We start from the raw sequence: 21,647 nt of genomic DNA on the forward strand, positions 1-21,647 counted from the left end.
AAAAAAACTCACCAGTATAAAAGGCTTCTGATTTAAGTTCATTTTTAATTGAAACTGTCAAGTATATCTAGTAATGCATTACTATTTATGCACTTTTCACTTGTCGCTTGTGAACAAGTCATTTAGATTTGAGAACATTTACAAACGTGCACAGTTCGAGTGTTGTCATTGTGTCAGAGAGTAAATGTCATGAATAAATGTGACATTTAACATAATCCAAGTTGAAGTGTTACATCATTTTCAGCCCCTTTTTAGCTTCTGCATTTGGTAGCAGCCAAACTGACAAAGACCGTGCAGAATAATGTAGGATTTTAATTCCACAGCAGAGAAAGATATTTAGTCTCTGTAAGTAGGTCTAGGGGGAAAATATCGGTATTGGTATCGGCCAAATAAGTTTTAACATATCAGCATATCGGCCAAAAATCCAATATCGTGCATTCCTAAAAAAAGTTCATTCTTAGATCAGAAGCAGCTGAATACATGGTTAAACTCTGAAGTGATGTTCTCTCTGATAGTTATCAATAACCAATACCTTAATGTTTTTCAGGTTTATGACACAATCTTTTCTTAAAAATGGCATACTGGTTCAAAAACGCCCTATATTAGCAAATATTAAACCTCTACATGTTTGTATGACACTGTTGTTTTAATTTGTTGCTGTTTTCTCAACCGAACCACATCCAAGGTACCATATTTTTTGGACTATAAGGCGCACCGGATTATCACTTCCGGTTCCGGTAAGCTGATGGATGGCAGCTCTCCTGGCTTCTCTGCAGTCTTTTATCCTCAAACTGACCCGTTTTTTTCAAATCGGACCAAAGTTGGTCCCCCTTCCAACCAAATTCGGTGTTCAGTGACTCAGAGAGCCAGACGGGACCGTCCAAAAAATTATTTTGGTCCAGGACCGGCCGCTCCCACCTCACCAGTCACTCTGAGTGCACCCTGCCGGCCAGGTGACCCCTTGAGCTGGGGAGTCGTCGCACTTACTGTCTTCACATATACACAAACCTTCTCTAACGTCTTCTTCTTTTCAGCTCCATAATTAATATATTTTATCCGCTGTTCCTTCTTTGCACATGCCCTCTTAGCCTAATCTTTGAGAATTTGTCTCATAACCTAAGTTGATCCTCTGATGGACTCATTTCTTATTCTATCATCCTAATAAATATCTGAACATGTTTTTCCACCACCTCCAGCTTCTTCTGCAGTTTTTGTTTTCTTTCTCCAAGACAGACATAATGCAAGACATCATACCGTAGATTATTAAAATTTTGATTACATTTTTGAAAATGAGAAGAAATGCATACTGACATATCAAGACAAATGATATGCCATGCAAAATGCTGTTTCAGGTTCTGAATGGGTTGGCTGCAGATGCCCCGCGCCTGCAGCGGTTCTGTGGTACAGTACCTGCAGGAACTCAAGTGCATTCTTCCGGTAATACCATGGCTGTTGTGTTCCACACTGATGCTTCTGTAACCAACGGTGGCTTTTCAGCGACGTACTCTTCTGATGAGTCTGCAGGTGAGAGTTTAAAAAAGAAGTAATCAGAGTGCAGCTCAGTGATCACACAGAACGCCGATGGGCACAAATTACATTTCAGATCTATAACCAGTTGTTGACTAATGACATATTTTCATGAATACAATATTTATTGAGTTATTGGTGGATTCATTAGTTTGTATTGATGTGAAATTAATTATTTAAAATTTTAATGAAAAGTGTTTTAAATATTAAAATTAAAATGTCCTCAGATGTTTCAGATGATGCTTTTGTTTTTGCATAATTTTCCTTTTTCTGTTTTATCTTGTTTTATTCCATTAGAATGTGGTGGAGTTCTGAACAATCCCGCTGGTGGGAATTTCACCTCTCCTGGCTACCAAGTGTCCAATTACAGTAACAACCTTAATTGTGAGTGGTTAATTGAAAACCCACGTCATGTCAATTCCTCGATTGTGGTGCTTGTTCAGGACCTGCATGTGGAAAACCATCAAACTTGTAAATCCGACTTCCTGCAATTCCGTTTAGGTAAGTCACTCTAAGAATGGCCTATCTTTAGAAAGCAGCACAATTACCAGGTGGACATTAAGAATCATAGCCTAAAATAATGTCTTTAGAAAATATTATTGGACCGTAATATGCATTACAAATGGTAATCTAAACATGTCTTGGGAATTTATGTAATTTACCTAAAATGGGGACTTTTTGATGTTCCCATACAAATAACTGTTATAATCATAATCATACATCAGTAGATTTTGTTGTCTAAGTGGGATGTCTGAGAAACTAGCACTGTGAAAATGAAAATGCTCCCTAAAATGGCATGACCAATGAGTCCTGGAGAAGCACAAAATTAAGTTTAGCTAAAGTGTTCATGGGTTACTATATCCAAGTGGCTGTATAGTGTACAGAAACATCTGTGCCTGTCGTGTTGCTGTTGTTTGTTAGAACCCATGTGCAGGCAGAGGCAAAAAACTCAGAGGGGTAAAAGATTTTAATCAATGTATTAAACAAAGAAACAGCCTGACATGGCAGTAAAACTTACATAGTCATCAGGGAACAGAGGGAGGCAGAAACTTGATGCCATACAAGAACAATGCGCAGACAAGGGGAACATAGAGATGCAGACTTGAATACAAACACCAATAATAAGAGACACCAGGGAACACAAATCCTCACAGTGCTGAGTATGGACTGGAGGTCCCACAGTCAAAGTGAGAGACTTCATCAAGGGTGGTGGAGAATGAAAGCCTAAAATACTGAGGGACTTCCAGATCCAGACTGACAAACAGGCAATGGCTAACTAGCCGGACGTTGTGATGGTCAACAAACTGGAGAAAAGGGCAGTGGTGATAGATGTAGCAATCCCAAGTGACTATAACATCATGAAGAAGGAGCACGAGAAGCTTGAGAAATACTGAAATAATAAATACTGGAGTAGTGGAGAGTCAAGGCCTCAGTGGTGCCAATGGTCATCAGAGCACTCGGTTGATGTGACCCCCTAACTGTAAGTGTGGATCCCAGGAACAACCACAGAGACATCTGACCAGAGGAGTGCAGTCCTAGGAACTACTATAATATTGTGGAGAAACCTCTGGGTTCTAGATTTCTTAACCAACAGACCACAATCTGTGAGGATCCATGACTACTCCTCCTCCCCCATAGCCCTCAGCACGGGCTCCCCTCAGGGCTGTGTGTTGAGCCCCCTCCTGTTCACTCTGCTAATGTATGACTGCATACCGACCCATCCAGGTTGTCATATTGTAACGTTTGCAGACGATACAGCGGTAGTTGGATGCATCAAAAACAATAATGAGTCCAGCTACAGGCTGGTGGGACACCTGGAGAGCTGGTGCAAGGAGAACAACCTTCACATCAATGTGAAGAAGATGAAGGCGATGGTTGTGGGCTTCAGAAGGAATAAACACAACCCCCCACCCCCAAAAAAAACAAACAAAAAAACATAGGAGGATCTGTGGTGGAAGTGGTCTCCAGCTACAAGTACTTGGGTGTGCACCTGAATGACAACCTCAGCTGTGGCAACACCACCAGCCTGATCAAGAAAGCTCATCAGAGACTCTAGTTCCTCAGACGGCTGAGGTGAGCTGATCTGGTCTGGGAAGCTCAGTCCTCACTTCCTTCTACAGGTGTGCAGTGGAGAGCATCCTGTGCTCCAGCATCAACATGTGGCATGGAGGCTGCACAGCTGCAGAAAGAAAAGCTCTGCAGAGAGTGGTGAAGGCTGCACAGAAGATGTTGGAGTCAGCATCCCCACCATCACTACACCTCCAGGTGCAGGAAGAGGACCACCTGCATCATGAAGGACCCCACACACCCAGCACACACACACTTTTTGCCCCACTCCCCTCAGGCAGAAGGCTGAGGAGCATCAAGTGCAGAACTACCAGGCTGAGGAACAGCTTCTACCCTGAGGCTGTTAGACTCATGAATCTCTAACCAGAAAAAAATCACTGTGAAAAATCACTGTAATGTCACTTGGTTGTTGATGTGTGCTGCTGACTATCCATGATGCTGATCTCATGCTGCTGATTTTTTCATGTTGCTGTGTTCATTGGTCCTCATCTGCTCACACAGACTCATGTTTGTGCTCCTGTTGTTTTGGCACATTGTTTTTGTATCATTAGTACTTAGAGTATTCTTAGTCTTGTGTATTCTTAGTTTAGTGAATGTAGTATATTCTTAGTTCATGACTCAGATCTTACTAATGTTTTTCTTTACAATTTGCGTTTTTGTTGGATGTAACTGGGACCCTGTGTACATAGTTTTGTTCCACCTCATGTACCACATGTGGTGTGTATGACAGATAAATCTCTCTGACTCTGGTAGAGGACCCAAGTTTATATTGAAGTGAAACAGCAAGTGGAAAAATGAGTGTGCGTTCAGGGTTTTTATAATACTCCTAACAGTCTCAACTTGCTATGATTGAATGAGCGTTGATAGCTATGTGTTAATGAGGAAAACATTGTAAAACACATGGTAAACCACTTAAATTTTAAAAATAAAATTCAGCTACATTTTATTTGTCACTGATCAATAATATGCGTAACTTGTCAGTCCAAAATTTACTCAGCCAAAAACACAAGTTGTTCTCCATTGTACTCTGAACGGTGACACAACTTTATGAATGGAACATCATGATTTATTGAATAAGGCATACTGTAAACTTGTGATTAGGACCAAACCCCAGGATTATCACAGGAAATCTCATAATATTCTGATTTGAATATGATTCCCTTGTCACTGGACCTAAACTGCTCAGCACAAGTAAAGAAAGACAAGCATAGGAAAGCTATTGGGAATGATTTTCAGTATTTAGATTTGTTTTTATTTAAATTTGGTTACAGCTGTGTCTTGTCTGTCTACACAATCATTCAGGTGACTCAGATGGGGAACTGTTGGCCAAGTTCTGTGGACAAACCGCCCCTCAAATTCCCATTGTTGTATTTACACCAAAGCTCTGGGTCCACTTCCAAACTGACTCAGCCCAGGTTGACTTGGGCTTCAAGGCCTTATACTCATTCTCTGGTAAGGCAGCAACCACCTAATTTCATCCATGTGCCTTAGATTAGATTAAGGAAAATGGCACTCGCTGTATTCTAACGGGGCAGCCATGTTGTGACCAACAATGACATTCAGCACTATTCTCTCTGCGCAGAGTGTGGAGGATGGCAAACAGGTGCAGGAGGAGTGCTATCCAGTCCTAATTATCCAGACATCTACCCCAGTCCCAGTCGCTGTGCGTGGCTGCTTGAAGCTCCAGTTGGCCATACTATCACAGTGAGTCTGTGACACAGACAGATGCATTTAAAGAAAGAGAACGTATAGGTATTAACACAAATGCATTCATAGGTTTTAAAGGTGTGTCCCTGAGTAGTTCAACTCTAATAAGAAAAATAACATGATACATTGGACACAAAGCAGTACAGAAGTGCAATCTTGCTTTACAGCAAAAGGCTTGTTCTGCAGTCTGAACAGCTTGTCTGGGTGCTCTAGTTTTTCCAAGCAGGTCAAATGTTTATGCAGCTACAGTCAGAAGGTCATAATCACTCACCAAGCTCATAAATGCCAGATTAATTTGAGTCTTTTAATACTTTATTTGAATGATTTTCCCCAGAGTGCAATTATGAAACAACATACCACTTTAATGATTTTTAAAAAGAAAAAAAAAATGGATGGACAAGTTTGAATTTATTGTGGAGTTTTTCTAAACCACACAAGCTCAGAAAATGCATACAGTCTCAAATATACCTATACTTCCCATTAATATTTGTTAAATATCTCTTAGCAAGTTGTACTTGACCCTCAGGCTTTCTGTATCCACGAACACGCTTCTGGTGGGATTCTGGCAGATATTTGACCACTCGTCTTGGAAAAAAATGGCAGAGTTCATTTAAACTTGTTGGTTTCCTGCCACAGAAATTGTGTTTAAACATAAACCACCAATTTTTAAGTTGAGGTCAAGTCTTTGGGAAGGCCATTCTACAGGCTTAAATTCAACCTGGTTTATTTAATCAGAAACCAGTCCTGATGTGTGCATGGGATCATCGTCCTGTTGAAACACCCAACTGTGCAAGTTTCAACAAAACTGCTGTAACTTTTAGCTGAAATTTACTGATATGGCGTTAGTAAGTAAGTAAGTGCTATGTGTTGTCATCATTGTATGTTCCCATACAACGGCACACTTAGTTCTCTGCATATAACCCATTGCACCTGAGATACACCTAGGTGGAGCAGTGGGCAGCTATGTGAGCACCCGGGGAGCAACTAGGGATTAGGTGTCTTGCTGCAACATGTGGGAATGGCTGGGGATCGAACCTGGGACTTTCTGGTGCCGAGCCGGCTGCTCTGCCTCTACTCCATCTCGGCCTCTATGTCCTTCATTCCATTGTATTCCATCCACTTGTGTGATGTACTGGTACCATAGCATGATACAATCTACATACAAATATTTTAAATGCCGGTAAACGATCAGCATATATGGGACATGTTATTACCAGTTAAGTTACTGTGGGTACATACTTTCTCAATCCTTCAGCACTTTTTATTAAATATTTAAGTAAATATACTGTATGTGGACTGTATACGTGAGCCTGCATGGATATATTGACCCTGTTGGAAAATAATGGATCAGTTTAATCCCTAAAGGTTTAAAACATTGTTATATTCACTGACAATGATTAGATAATGTATACTTTTAACCATTAGTTTGATCTGGGGCTCTGAAATTTGTTAAGAGCAAGGCTTTGTCGTCACTCTGTAGGCTCTATACAGAGACAATATGTAAGGTAAGGTAATGATGTTCCCAGCTCTTAACCCAGGGTCTTCTGGACCAGGCCCCAGCTCTGTATATGAATAGGATTAAAAAAAAAGTTAAAGATTTTTATTTTCTTACCAAGTTGAAGAAGAAAAGATCTGAAATGAATTATGATGCCCCAATGATCAAATACTGAGGCTAACAAGGCCCAACACTTTGTAGGTTATTTATTGTGTGCAAACTGACTGGGTCTGCCACTCACATGTCTTTCTCTTCAGTTGACTTTCAGCTTTTTCAACCTGGAGCCACATACCACCTGTAGCTGGGACTCTGTTACCATTTTTAATGGAGGCTCTCCTGGATCTCCTATTATTGGCCAGTACTGTGGTACCACCTCTCCTGGAACTATTCAGTCAGGGTCCAATAAACTTGCTGTGGTTTTTCTGGCTGACCACAGTGTTTCCAGAGGTGGATTTGTTGCCACGTGGTCAGCTGATTCTTCAGGTGAGATTAAATAAGAAACGGCTTTAAAATGACCTGCTGTAGTTCTTAAACTCTTTAGGATAATTATGCTTTAAATCATTGCTTTTTTGATAACATGATCCACTTTCTCCACCTGTTATCATAATTTCATATTCCATGATAAACATCACTTTTGGGGCCATTTAAATCACAATGTTTTATGAATAGCATAACTGATGTTCTTCTATCTTGATTTTGTGGCAGGGCTTTTTGTGAACAAATAGTTTTATGATTTTTATCTTAACTACCTACACAATAATATGTTGTATATTACTGTATTTCACTAGGTTGTGGAGGGGTGATCCATGCTGATACTGGAACAATTAAGTCACCAAATTATCCCCAAAACTTCCCAGCCAATGTGGAGTGTACCTGGCAGGTCATTGCTCATGAAGGAAACCACCTGGAGATGAGCTTCAATACTAATTTTGAGATTCCTGATTCTACTGGGACCTGTCAGAACTCGTACATCAAGGTACAAATGCTAAGATTGCTCAAATAAATGATTATCTTCTGATGAATTCAAACAGGGAATGCAACTTGCCTTTAATTTATTTATGTAGTTTTAGTTTGGAGAAGAGAAATTCCAAAAAAACGAGTTTGTGGCACTGCATGATTATCAGTAGATAAGATACAAATCTAAGACCACAGTTACAATATAGTAAATTCAAACAAAAAGATATTGACATAAGCTAAGAAATAAAAAAAATAAGGCCATTTGTTTTTGATACTCCATATTATCTGATGAGAGAATTAGACTGATTATTTATTAGACAGATCAGCTCTATTAGACATATTCACATTAGATTTTTTTTTTCTTGCGCTCTTTGAAGTAAATGAAGTAACATGCACATTATTATACCTGAGATATCTGAAGTCTTATCCTTGGAGCTGGTGATGGAAGATACTTATGTCAAAAGAAAAAAAGTAACTTTGTACAGAGCTTTCAGCTTTCCAGAATGGATCACTGGGCGTGATATCTAGTCATTTTCACAACTTTATATTTGTGAGAAAACACCTCTTCGGTGAATCAAGCTTACAAAGACCCTAAAGACCCACAAGAGGAAAAGGAGGGAACGTATGCCATCTAGATCCCATACTAAATGGACTGCTTTAAAATAATAAATTATCTAGGTCTTGTTTTGACTTGATAAATGATTCAACCCATCTGTTGGATACAGTATGTGCAGTGAACGTTGAGTGTAACGCTGTTAATTTTAAATGTCCGTGACTCTGCAGGTGTGGTCGGGCAGCTCCCAAAGCGATGAGGCTCTGCTGGCGACAGGCTGTGGTTCTGTGGCTCCAGGTCCCATCGTTGCTCCGTATAACATCATCTCAAGTCGATTTCAATCTTCTGAAACTGCTGGGAAAGGTTTCTCTGCTTCGTTTAGTAACCGTAAGTAGTTTCATTTGCACTTTTCTACTAAACTGCATTCAAAGTTTGATTTGTTTAGTAGAATTTAAGCTTTTATTTTGTTTTGTTTTTGTCTTTTGAACATCTGCATTCTGGCATTCACATTCTGATGGTTGTTAATGTTAGGCCTGGGTACCACAAGTACCAGTACAAGTATTAGACAGTATTTCTTCTGCTTCTTCTCATTATTTTCATTTATTTTATTGATTTTTTTTATTTATTTATATAAAAATATGTGTGGTAAATTGTCTCAACAACGCCACCTAATTTAAGATGTTGAAAGTGATAGATTAAGCATAGCCTTTAAAAATGTAATAGAGTCAATTGGTGTTACCCAAAACATCCGAACCTCTACTCATTCTCTTCATCACACTCTTGACCTATTTCTGACTTGTGGCTCAGAGATTAAGGGCTTAGTAATACTTCCTCAAAATCCTGTTCTGTCTGATCATTTTTTAAGAACCTTTGAGTTTACCGTGTACATTAAATGACTACACAGTCACTGAGAGACTTGGCTCTATGTAAAAAAAACCTGAACTGAATTGAAATTGATTTGGCCACACTACACACTGGTTTCATTTAAAGGTCTGACATGTAGTAAGTTTTTTCAGCTGCTACCTGCTTTTGGGGTTGCCACAGCGAGCAAACTTGCATGAAAAAAATGACGTAACCTCAGCTCAATCCTGCAACATCGGGAATACAAGACCACAACACCGACTACCAAGCCACTGCAGCCCCAGAGGTCTGAAATGTGGTACACATGTAGAACTCACCGAGACGCACACAACAAAAGTATGACCTAAATCTAACGTGAACTGGAGCGTTTTGGAACAAACCTGCCATTTATGCGTTTTACACATATTGTGTTTAAACAAACTATTCAGGTGTCAGTGTCAACGTGGCCTGACCTCAAATTTACAGTTTTCATCAACAGGTAAAAACAAACTGAACAATGATCGGCATTAGAATTAGCCACTGTTGGGAATTTAGCTTTTTTGAATTTACAATGCAAAAAAGTCACAGAATTTAATACAAACAAAAACCTAACTAATGCACCGTTTGTGGCTTCAAGTTATAACAAATCACTCATAACTTTCCACCTCTTTGCTTCTTAAGGCTGCGGTGCAAACTTTACAGCAGCCAGCGGTCGTGTGGTCTCTCCAAATTTTCCAGCTGACTACCCCGACCGCTCGAACTGCAACTACACTATAGATGCTGGAGTGCAAACAGTGATCGTCCTCACCTTTCAGGTTTTCCAGCTAGAAGGTATGTGTGGAAAGTAGCAAAAATATTTAAATAAATAAATAAAATACATTACTAGTTTGGTTCCTTTGTCCATATTGCTTAATATCACAGACGTGTTTTATTCTACAACAATAGTTTATGACCAGAATCTGTTTGGTAATTACTGGATGTTGTGCCTAAAGTAATCTTTTATCTTTTTTTTTTGTCTAGCACACTCCACGTGCATGTATGATGGTCTGAAGATCTATAATCCAAGTACTAGTGGTACTGCTTTTGCCACTTTATGTGGTACCACCATTCCAGGTCCCTTTTCCACATTTGGTTCAATGTTACTCCACTTCTACTCAGACTCTGTGATCAGCAGCAGTGGCTTCATGGCTGAATACAGAACCATTCGTAAGTAATGTGAATGAACTGGAAGATAGATGTGTACATGTAGTACTGTATATTTATGGATGTGTGTTTGTGTGTGTCTACAGCGTGTGGTGGATTTTTTAACAGCTCCGCAGGTACTGTGAGCAGCCCAGGACTGTCCATGATCAATTATCACCACAACATGAACTGTACCTACCATATCATGGTCCAAGCAGGCAGAGTAATGGATCTCAAGTAAGACATTGAGTGCATTACATAAAGTAATTGATTTGTAGGACTAGAGAGGGAACATTATATATAATATCATGGACATTCAAATACTTTGTTTTCTCTCCTTAACTGTTCAGTCTCATCTCCTAACTCATTACCCTCTCACATGGTCTCCACAGAATTTTGCAACTCTCTGATGTCTTATTTCAATGAAAAGATTCTTTCGATTCATAAACACCTTGGACCTAATACCGCCCCCAGCATCTATGTTGAACTCCCCCCTCCCCTTCTCTGTCTTCTCCCTCCCCTCTGCTGATGACATTGCTGACATTATCAACAAGTCTAAGTCCTCATCCTGTCAGCTCGATCCATTTCCCACAGTTCTTGTTAAATCCTGTCTCCCGTCTCTGCTCTCCATCGTCACTAACATCATCCACTCCTCCCTAACCTCTGACATTGTTCCCACAGCTTTCAAATCTGCTGCCATCACCCCCATCATCAAGAAACCAGGTCTTGACTTTACCAACTTCGGTAATCTTCGTCCAATCTCTAATCTGCCCTTTATTTCCAAAGTTCTAGAAAAAGCCGTTGCTAGTCAACTTCACTCTCACCTATCCAACAATAACATTTATGAAAAGATTCAATCTGGTTTTCGCCCCCACCATAGCACCGAAACAGCTCTAATAAAAATAACTAATGACCTACTTCTTGCTGCTGACTCTGCTCTTCTGTCTATCCTCATTCTACTTGATCTAAGTTCTGCCTTCGACACAATCTGTCATTCTATCCTCCTCAACAGACTAACCTCCATTGGCATCTCAGGTACTCTGTTAGACTGGTTCAAATCTTATCTCTCTGACTGCACTCAATTCATTCAGCTTAAATCCTTTTGTTCCCAGTCTTCCCCCATCTCCACGGGTGTCCCCCAAAGCTCTGTCCTCGGACCCCTCCACTTCATCATTTACCTCCTTCCTCTAGGTCACATCATCCGCAAATTTGGTGTCCATTTTCCCTGTTATGCTGATGACACACAGCTCTACTTGTCAACAAAACCAAACTCCACCCTCCATCCTCACCGACTGTCTCAATGAGTTAAATCACTGGTTTTCTAACAATTTTCTACAACTAAACAGTGACAAAACAGAAATCCTTCTTGTTGGTATCAAAAACTATCTCAAAATCAGAAAATCTTCTCATCCCCCTTAACAACTCTCTGCTATCCCCCTTGCCTCAGGTCAAGAGTCTTGGTGTCATCCTCGACACCACTCTCTCCTGCACTTCACACATCAACAACGTCACTCGGTCTGCCTATTTCCATCTCCGAAATATTAACGGTCTCCACCCTTCTCTCCCACCCCGCTCCACAGCCGTCCTTGTGCACAGTGTTGTGACTTCTCAGATCGACTCCTGCAGCTCCCTTCTTTATGGCCTCCCCAACAAATCTCTCCAGAAGCTGCAATTGGTCCAGAACTCAGCTGCCTGTATCATAACTCAAACCTCCTCCTATAATCACATCACTCCAGTCCTGCAGCAACTCCACTGGCTCCCGGTTAAATTACACATCGTCTTCAAAATTCTTCTCACTTTCAAAGCTATCCACAACCTTGCCCCTCCTTATCTATCTGACCTCCTACACATCTCCATCCCCTCTCGCTCTCAGATCCTCCTCTTCACTACACCTCCATGTACCCTCTGCCCACCTCTCCACCATGGGGAGCAGGGCCTACACCTGCTCTGCCCCTCATCTCTGGAACTCTCTACCCCCTGACTTATGAAACACCACTTCTCTTTCTCTATTCAAGACTGCTCTGAAAACACATCTCTTTAGACTCGCTTATCCTTAACTTTAATGTATGTATTTTACTTTGTATATTCTTTATGTATTTTATATTTCAATTTATTCCTGTTGATCTTTGCACTGTGCTTGTTTTTACACAATCTCTCTGATATGTTTCTTACTGTAAAGTGTCCTTGGGTGTCCTGAAAGGCGCTTTTTAAATAAAATTATTATTATTATTATATCAGACTGCACAAAAGTAAAATGTGACTTAAGGGTCAGAAGAGGTCCTTAAAAGATTCCTTTTGAGCTTTAGTTTTTCACCTGATGCTCTTGCCAGTTGTGGCCCCTCAGGGTGATTAAATCATGAAGTCAGTCTTGTGTCTAACTTTGTAGTAAATTGGTCAGAAAATATTTAGTCTAAAAACTATGGTAGCTATCCCTATAACATTTAGATTCAAGATGTTCTGCATTAAGCTCTAATTTGTTTGTGAACAGTTTGAAAGTTAGTGTTGTATGTAGAAAGTACAGTTTGTCTAACAGCCTGTAGTTGTCTCTAATCCACGTGTCACATGTTGCTTGGACTGTCAAGGGTATTGAAAGAGGGATGATTTATGAGTAGGAAAAAATGTGAGGCTTAAAAAATTGATCAGATGGATGGTCAATTAATAAAGACTCTAAGAGGGCTTATGGAATAATAAAAAAAAAAGTGTCAGGTTAGAAGGCTCTGGAAGTTAACTCAAGGAGTCTGAAGTAAACAGTGAATTGTTTAGATAAATATGACTTGACTGTAGATTTGCGTATCTTTGTCTTGGACTTGACTCAGAGTCTGTATGTCTTTACTTGAACCTAAGCAAGAAGACTTGAGACGTAGTTTTGACTTGCAAAACAATACATTTGTCCCATCCTTCATGTTCTCATCTACTTTCTCCACAGATTCAACACTTTCCATCTTGAGGCATCATCTTCATGTCGTTATGACTATGTGGCTGTCCATGATGGACAGGACACCTTAGCACCTTTGCTGGGGACATTCTGTGGTTCAGTCCTCCCACCTAATTTGCGTTCCACCACAAACCAGTTGTTCATTGTCTTCAAGACAGATTCCACAGTTAATGGTGTAGGCTGGAGAGCTACTTACAGTGAAACACTTGGTAAGTCTAAGATGAAATTAAAGAAAAATATATTTGTACTGTACAGAAATAGAACGAATGGTCCAAGCTAAAATGAAAATTATTGGACGAGAACCATTCATTCATCTATTTTGTGTATTCACCTATTCCTCTTCAGAGCGACAGTGGGCTGGTGTCCATGTCCAGCAGTCAACAGATGAAAGGGGACAGACTGGACACACTCTGGACAGGTCATCAGGACCAATACAGAGACAAATTAGATTAACAACCATTCACCTGAAGTCAAATTAGAACCTCAAATTAGCAGAAAAATAAGAAAATGCATATGTGGGAAGGAGAATGCTAATTTCACAAAGAAAGCTCCAACAAAGATTTGATTCCAGATGTTTGAGCTGTGAGACAACATATTGCATTTTAACATTGCACCGTCATGCTGCCATGAGAAAAATTAGTGATTCTTAATAAAAACAAAGCGTATAGCCTAAAATAAAATGTTTTGACTTACAGTAAAATCACAAACAACATGAATAAAATAAAAATAAAACTAGTTTGCATCATAAACATTGAATTCAGAGCAAAATGTTTAGACTGTGCTGCACAAATTCTACCCCAATATGACCTGTACCCAAGTACCAAAACACTGGACCAAGTGTATATTGATGTTACTAAGACCTACAGAGTGTCTTAATGGTTACTATCCAGGGTTGGCTGACCACCTGTTCTTTTTGGACTAACAAAGAATTAACACTGAGCTGCCCGTTGCACCAGGTCTTTGAAAACCTGCTTTTCTTTAGCTGAACAATTGCTTTGATAACACAGACTGTAGTATATCTGATGGGCAGGGAACACTGAATGATCCTAGAGTTGCTTTGGATAAATACACAACCAAAATTGTGAAGTTCACATTTTACTGTTTGGATAATGTCACCAGCATAAACGCAGTTTGAGTGAGCCCCGATCGCAAGCCATACGTGATATGAGAGTTATTGTTAAAGGTCTGAGATGCTGCATACAGATGTAGTTGTGTTACAGCACACAATGCATCCAGATTGGAACATGGAAGGAACATCAAATCTGCAAAATCCAAACACAAACATCACGTGGAACATTACATCACCAGTACGAATACAAGGCAAAGGAGATAAAGAACCATTACAGACCATTATAGGACAATATCACTTCCTGCAAACAAACTACTAACCACCTACTAACTACTATTAACTACTACTACCTGCTAACCACATACAACTAATTACTACTACCTATTAACCACATACTATTAACCATCTACTACTAAATTCTAACCACCTACTACTACTAATTATTACTACTAACCACTTACTACTACCTACTAACCACCTACTAGTACCTATTACTACTTCCTAACCACCATAACCACGTACTAATAACTACTATATACTAACCACCTGATACTAACTGCTAACTACATGTCACTAACTACTAACCAACTACTACTTACTACTAACCATCTACTACTACCTTCTACTACCTAATAATCACCTACTTCTAACTACTAAGCACCTACTACTAACCAACTTCTACTAACAACTACTAAATACTCACCACCTACTACTGACCACTTACTATGAGCTACTAACTACACATTACTAACTACTAACCACCTCCTACTAACTACTAACTACATGCTACTAACTACTAACCACAAATTGTACTTGTGTATTTCAGAACAATGATTATAAATCTTATTCTGATACAACTAGCTACTAACAACATGTTACTAACTACTAACCGCCTACTACTAACTACTTACCACCTACTATTAACTACTCATAACCACCTACTACTAGCTACTAACTACATGCCACTAACTACTAACCAACTACTACAAACTACTAACCATCTACTACTACTTACTACTACTTACTAACTGCCTACTACTAACTACTAAGCACATACTACTAACTACTGACCAACTATTACTAACTACTACTAAATACTAACCACCTACTACTGACTGTTAACCACCTACTACTAACTACTACTAACCCTTTGCTATTAGCTACTAACCACACATTACTAACCACTAACAACAGACTACTAACTACTAACCACCTGCTACTAACTACTACTAAATACTAACCAGATACTGTGCTTCTGTATTTCTACTGTAGTTTGGTACAATTATATTTAAGCTTATTCTGATTCTGATTAAACTAGCTACTAACTACATGTTACTAACTACTAACCACCTGCTATTAAATACTATTAAATGCTAAGCAGATACTGTACTTCGGCATTTCTACTGTATTTCAGTACAATGATAATAAAGCTTATTCTGATTCTGATACAACTAGCATGTTACTAACTACTAACCACCTAATACTAACTACTAACCACCTAATACTAACTACTTACCACCTAATATTAACTATGCCTAACCATCTACTACTAACTACTAACTACAGTTACAGCTACAGTCCAAACACCATCCTCTGCTCTATTGAGTTCAGATCGATCTGAGCTGGAACTATAAGAAACCATAAGACTTCATGCATTCTTATTAACATGTGTGTTTATATTGACTTTAAATCTATTTAGCGAGGTGAAAAAGCTACTAACCACCTAGCTGTCAAATGTTCCTCCTTGTAGGCACAATTTTATTTACCAACATTTTTTGTTACTTTTTAAACCTGCATTTATGTTCTTTGATTGATTATTATTTTCTTAACAATGACAATAACAGACTTGGAAATTGAACTTGTCTGTTGATTTTCTTCTGAATTCTTCTCCAGGTCCAGCTCAAGGATGTGGTGGTTACCTCTCCATGCCTATGGGCATGTTTGGTTCACCAGATCCAAACCTGGACGGACGTTATGAGCCCAGGATGGACTGTCTATGGACCATTGAGATGCCAGTCAACAGGGCTATCAATCTGACCTTCAGCTCCTTTGACATTGAGAACTCTGCTGATTGCCGCTATGATTATGTCAAAGTAAAGATCTTGACCGCAACATTAATAACACATTAATTGAACATACTTAAATTGAACATTTATGCTGTCACTGTTTGTCTTGATTAGTTTGAAGTACATTAACTACAGTTCTTATTGTCAATTTTAAATTATAATAGCAAGTTATATCAATGTTCATTAAATTTTGTGTATCTCTACCAGGTTTATGATGGTGACAACATTAACTTCCCTCTGGTTGGGACTTTTTGTGGACTCTCCATCCCTGCTTACTTTTTGTCCAGTGGAAACTTCCTGACGATTCACTTTTTCACTGACAGCTCCGTAGAGAAGGCAGGCTTCAATGCTACCTACAGATCTATACCATGTAATAGACTCTTTTTTTCCCCTCAGATCTATTTTATTGCAAAAAGAACATGATGTTTATTGGAAAATGGGTCAATCTCTAGTTAGCTTATTAACCCACCTGCTGCCCTTGGGTCAAAATAACCCCCGTGGCCTGATTGTTAAGACAGTCCCTTCCAACAAGCAATGATTGTGCTTCACAATGAGAGATTTGTATTTACTAACAGGTTGTTGGCCCACTCTCCATGATCAAACTATTCAAAGTATCTCAGCCTTTAAGAATGGTATCTCCACATGGCATTTTGTTCATTTTTCTATAGCTGTTCCATAGAACGAGGATATGGGCTTCATGGAGGGCCATTTAAGAACAGTCCACTCTTTCGTTTTGTTTTGTCAGTCATTCTTGATAGTTTTAGCTGTATATTTTGTGTCATTATCCTGCTGAAGGATCCATGACTTGTGACTGACTCTGAGCTTTCTGACACTGGGCAGTTTGTTTTGCTCCAAGATGTCTTGGAAGTCTCAAGGCTTCTTTATGCTCTGCACAGAGTCCACGTTTAATGTCGCTCCATAAGTCAATCCAGACGGTGCACAGGTTTCTGCGTCTGATTGTACCATCTTGAGCTGCAATTCTGTCATCCAATATCAAGTGCTTCCACTGGTGATGGTGTCAATACCCTTTACTGCGCTCAAGTATCGACCCATGAACCTATCTTAAACACATGGACTGCACTTATACACCACACTTGATGCTGACTTGTGCAGTTGGCTTTGAATTTTTCATTCAACCTTTATTTAGACAGATAAGTCACATTGAGCCTAGAAGACTCATTTACAAGTGAGATCTGTTTAGACAGACAAAAAGTAATGAAACTGGACACATGTAGGATTTGGAGGCGAGAAATTTCCTATCAGACTTATTCTTCTTGCCTGAGAAGAAAAATTCTAGTATTAAAAAAAAAACACCTCGCACAAACAAGCACATAGTGACAGACATTTTGCAGAGGGGGACGACGAGAGCGGTAAGCAATGCCCATAGATGCTCTCGAGTGCACTGTAAGAGTTCTGATAAGGATGGAATAATCAGCCCAATAACTCCTATGAGAATCCAAGAGTCCTGAAATGATGACACAATGTTCATTCAGCTGGTTTCATCAGTTGGAAATTCCTCAGGGAGGGGGTGGTGAGCGTCAGATCACATGTTCTCCAGGCAAATTCAGATAATATGGCCTTCAAGGTCAACCAAGGGAACCAAATTCAGATAAACACACAGTTGTTTTGGGAACAGGCAGAACTTAATAACATCTACCTTGAATCTGTGTTGGTCCAAACGGTTACGAAATGTCCAAAATGCATGGCCACACTGACGGAATGTGACTGAGTAAAATCCCCGAGAGCTGATCCATTCTGCCCAAAGCATTTGAGTCTGGGTACTCGAAACATGAACCAAGCCATCATAAAGGCAAGCAGCCTGATCGGGTCCCACTTTGCTGCCGACGACTTCCTTGATTGTTGATAAAACCAGCAACCAGCTGAATCCAAAAAGCAAGAACCAGTTATCATAAATCCAATTATAAATGCATCCTTAAAATCCACAAATGGCAGCAGAGATAGACGCATTATCAAGTCTTCCAAGTCAATGAGATATCCAGCTGCGTGCGTGCCAACAGGGCAAATTGGCTCACCTAAAGCCTGTCTTCTCTTCGAAGAAATGTTATCGTGTTGAGGGACCAACTGATTAAAACAAGTCCATAATTATGGTTCGGAAGATATGCAAGAGATTCTCAGAAGCAGTTTCACAGACAGACAGAGCAGCAAAGCAAAGCGGAGAGGGAGGGGAAAAGCATCTGATCTCGGCAAGAGCAAGTGGTGAAGTGAATTGGCTTGCAGAGGGCCAAGATGGGGCCAAGATGGTGTATCGGTAGGGCAGCTGACTTGGGACCAGAAAGTCGCCGTTCAAACCATCGCCATGCCCACATGTTGTGGTGCCTCTGTGCAAGACACCCAATCCCTAACTTTTTCCTGGGCGCTTACATAGCTGCCCACCGCCCCACCTGAGTGTATCTCATGTGTGATGGGTTAAATGCAGAGATCTAATTTTGTATGTGTCTGTATATGAATTATTATGGAAATATGCAATGATGACAACACATCATTAAAAAGTCATCTTCCGCACCACATTGTCATTTATAAGTGCAATACACACGTATGCAGTGACTCATTTCACAATACCCAGATTTATCCTCCTTATCAAACTTCTACATGTAATCTGTTAATTTAAAAATAACATATCCATAGTTCTTTTTAAGACTGTGCAATAGCTATAATGTTATTTTTGTGTATTTTTAAAATATACCCATGATTTTATTTTATTTTGCCATTCCTCAGTGGTTTGCGGTGGGACTCTAAATGCCACAAGTTCTGTACAGACCCTGAACTCACCCTCCTTCCCTGGCGCTTACCCTCCTTACACGTCATGTCGCTGGATCCTCGATGCACCGCCCCAAGAAACTATTAAAGTGTCAGTCCCGACATTTGTCCTCCAACCAAGCCAAAGCTGCTCTACAAACTTTCTGGAGATGAAGGACTGGCCTTTGGTGAGTTTAGATAAGGACCAAAAAGTTCTGGATTTGAAAAAATAAATAAATAACTTGGTTAATTGCAGTAAATCATTTAATTGATTAAGTAATTTACCTCTTTAAATAACAAAACTACTCATCCATTTTTTTGTTTTTCATTCAAATCAAGCTTGATTTATTTGTTTTATTAAAAAAAAAAAAAAAGTTCCAGCATGTATCACAACACTACATAGTGACAATTTCGGACCTTAATTGTTACAATACAACAAATATTTACAAAATGATAAAACTGCTGAGCATTTCATTACTAAACTACAACTTTATGCTTTTTTGGGTCATTTTAACATTCACACAATCCTGTCTGGCTTCTGGGTTAAATAATTGTGGTGGTTTAATTCCTACAAAACATTGTTTTTCAGCAACAGCATTTAAATGTCTTTGTTGGTTTCATATTAACACCAAAGACAATATCAAATTCTCCAAACTCCTAAAGAAGCACACTACTGGTAGATGTAACTGAATATTGCGATGAGTTGTTTCTGTTTAACATTCACACAAAGTTTGAGAAGAGGGGGTAAAGTTAATTCCAGGACATGGATGTATATAACTCACAGCACTTTGATTTTTTTATTGCTGCACCAAATGGGATGACCAAGAGCTTTTAGGGAATGGCACGCACAATTATTATAAATCGTTTAAAATGTTTTTATGTGTTTAACAGCAGAAGTCTTAAGATGAGGGTGAATGCATTCTAGGTTTCTGGGTGATACTACAGCGAGGCCCAACACACTTGTTTTTTGATGTAAACCTTTCTTTAATCAAAAATGTATTTTTTATGAAGTGTTTGTAAGTCATCAGTGTTTGCCTACAGTCTGATTAGGAAAAGGCCAATAATAGATTAGTAAACACATGCAGTATGTGCCTATATTTAATCAGGGCTGCAGACGGTTTTAGTTTATGGTGGCAGAAAGCAGAACATGGAGTATACAGTGAGTTAACATTAGTACTAGACGTCATTGTTCATCTACCATGGAGCACAGATGTATGAAGGAACAGCAGCAAAAAAAGCATAAAATAAAGAAACTTATTGAAGAAAAATATTCTCGATTTATCTTACTTACGTTAAAGGAGTCACACTTGATGTCAGGAGAAGAGTTTTTTTGCTGGTATTTATTTGCAAGGTCAGATTTTCAGGACAGGCTACACAGATATTCAAGAAGTACACACGTTAAGGCCAGCCAGGAGAATCTGCCACGGGTTGTGTGTGTGCAGCTTGTTTTTATACTCTTATCAGTTCAGCAGAGAAGAATGATTTTATTTTGTTTACAAATCAAATGTGGCTCACTGCATGAAATAAATATAAAATCTATTTGTGTTCTGGGTATAGAATATACAGTATATTTCACATACAAGCAGAAACAATCTGTTTGTTACATCCGTGCGTTGTTGTCATCTAACAAGGTTGTTGTGTTTGCAGGGAGACTATGGACAGTCGTTTAAGTTCTGTGCATCAGATGCTCAGCCTCCAGACTTTTACAGTTACAGTAGGACAATCCACGTCAACTTCAAATCTGAGGCTTTCTTCACAGGAAACGGTCTCAGTTTCACCTTTCAAATTGCCAGTAAGTTCATGCTGAACCCAGTACAAAGATAATTTTCTCTAACTGTCAAAATAAAAAAATAAAATAAAAAAATTGTTTTTATAATTCCCAAAAGGCACCATGTGTGGTTTGACATTGTGTTGGTTTTCAGGCTGTAGCAGAACATATGAACAGGAATATGGCTACCTGAAGAGTCCAGGGTGGCCTGACATCTACCCCCACAACATGGATTGCATCATCATCCTAAAGGCACCGCAGAACAGCTACATCTCTTTCTTCTTCAACAGTTTCGATTTGGAGACCCATAATGACTGTAACTTTGACTATTTGGAGGTAAAATAGTCAACATGTACCCAAACACATCCATTCTTTATGTTGCTTCTATATGCTACATATATGTCACTTGTTTGTTCCTCTGAATTTTGAGTCTAGGTATAGAATGTTCAAAGGCACCAGTGTAGGGCACATTAACCCACATCCAGCTCCAAAAACATTTACAAAAATGAGGATCGTACATTTCATGTTCACCATAGAATTTGGTTTATATCAAAGTATTATACAGGTTAACGAAGATAGTGTGAACACTGAAGGGATATTTCTTTAGACAGGGATCTAAATGTCACTATGTGGATCTGATCCAACAACTTTAGGTTTTCCACTTTACAAAGTTTACATTGAAGAAAAAAAAGAATAAGTCTACATCTTGCTGCAGTCTTCCCTG

General features: G+C 39.3%; 1 protein-coding gene across 1 annotated transcript in view; it reads left to right on the plus strand.

Annotated features, from left to right (window-relative positions):
• Positions 1-21,647, plus strand: part of cubn (cubilin (intrinsic factor-cobalamin receptor)) — a 134,887-nt gene that overhangs the window by 95,365 nt on the left and 17,875 nt on the right. Inside the window, 16 exon segments of the mRNA XM_037694395.1 lie at positions 1,353-1,524; positions 1,825-2,028; positions 4,897-5,046; positions 5,177-5,298; positions 7,054-7,279; positions 7,585-7,772; positions 8,537-8,693; positions 9,828-9,977; positions 10,167-10,352; positions 10,436-10,565; positions 13,255-13,472; positions 16,226-16,425; positions 16,606-16,768; positions 19,135-19,343; positions 20,803-20,947; positions 21,078-21,259. Coding sequence (XP_037550323.1) covers positions 1,353-1,524; positions 1,825-2,028; positions 4,897-5,046; positions 5,177-5,298; positions 7,054-7,279; positions 7,585-7,772; positions 8,537-8,693; positions 9,828-9,977; positions 10,167-10,352; positions 10,436-10,565; positions 13,255-13,472; positions 16,226-16,425; positions 16,606-16,768; positions 19,135-19,343; positions 20,803-20,947; positions 21,078-21,259 — 2,802 coding nt within the window.

The sequence above is a fragment of the Nematolebias whitei genome, chromosome 20 (genome assembly GCF_014905685.2).
Source record: "Nematolebias whitei isolate Nwh7 chromosome 20, NemWhi1, whole genome shotgun sequence".
Classification (NCBI taxonomy): Eukaryota; Metazoa; Chordata; class Actinopteri; order Cyprinodontiformes; family Rivulidae; genus Nematolebias; species Nematolebias whitei.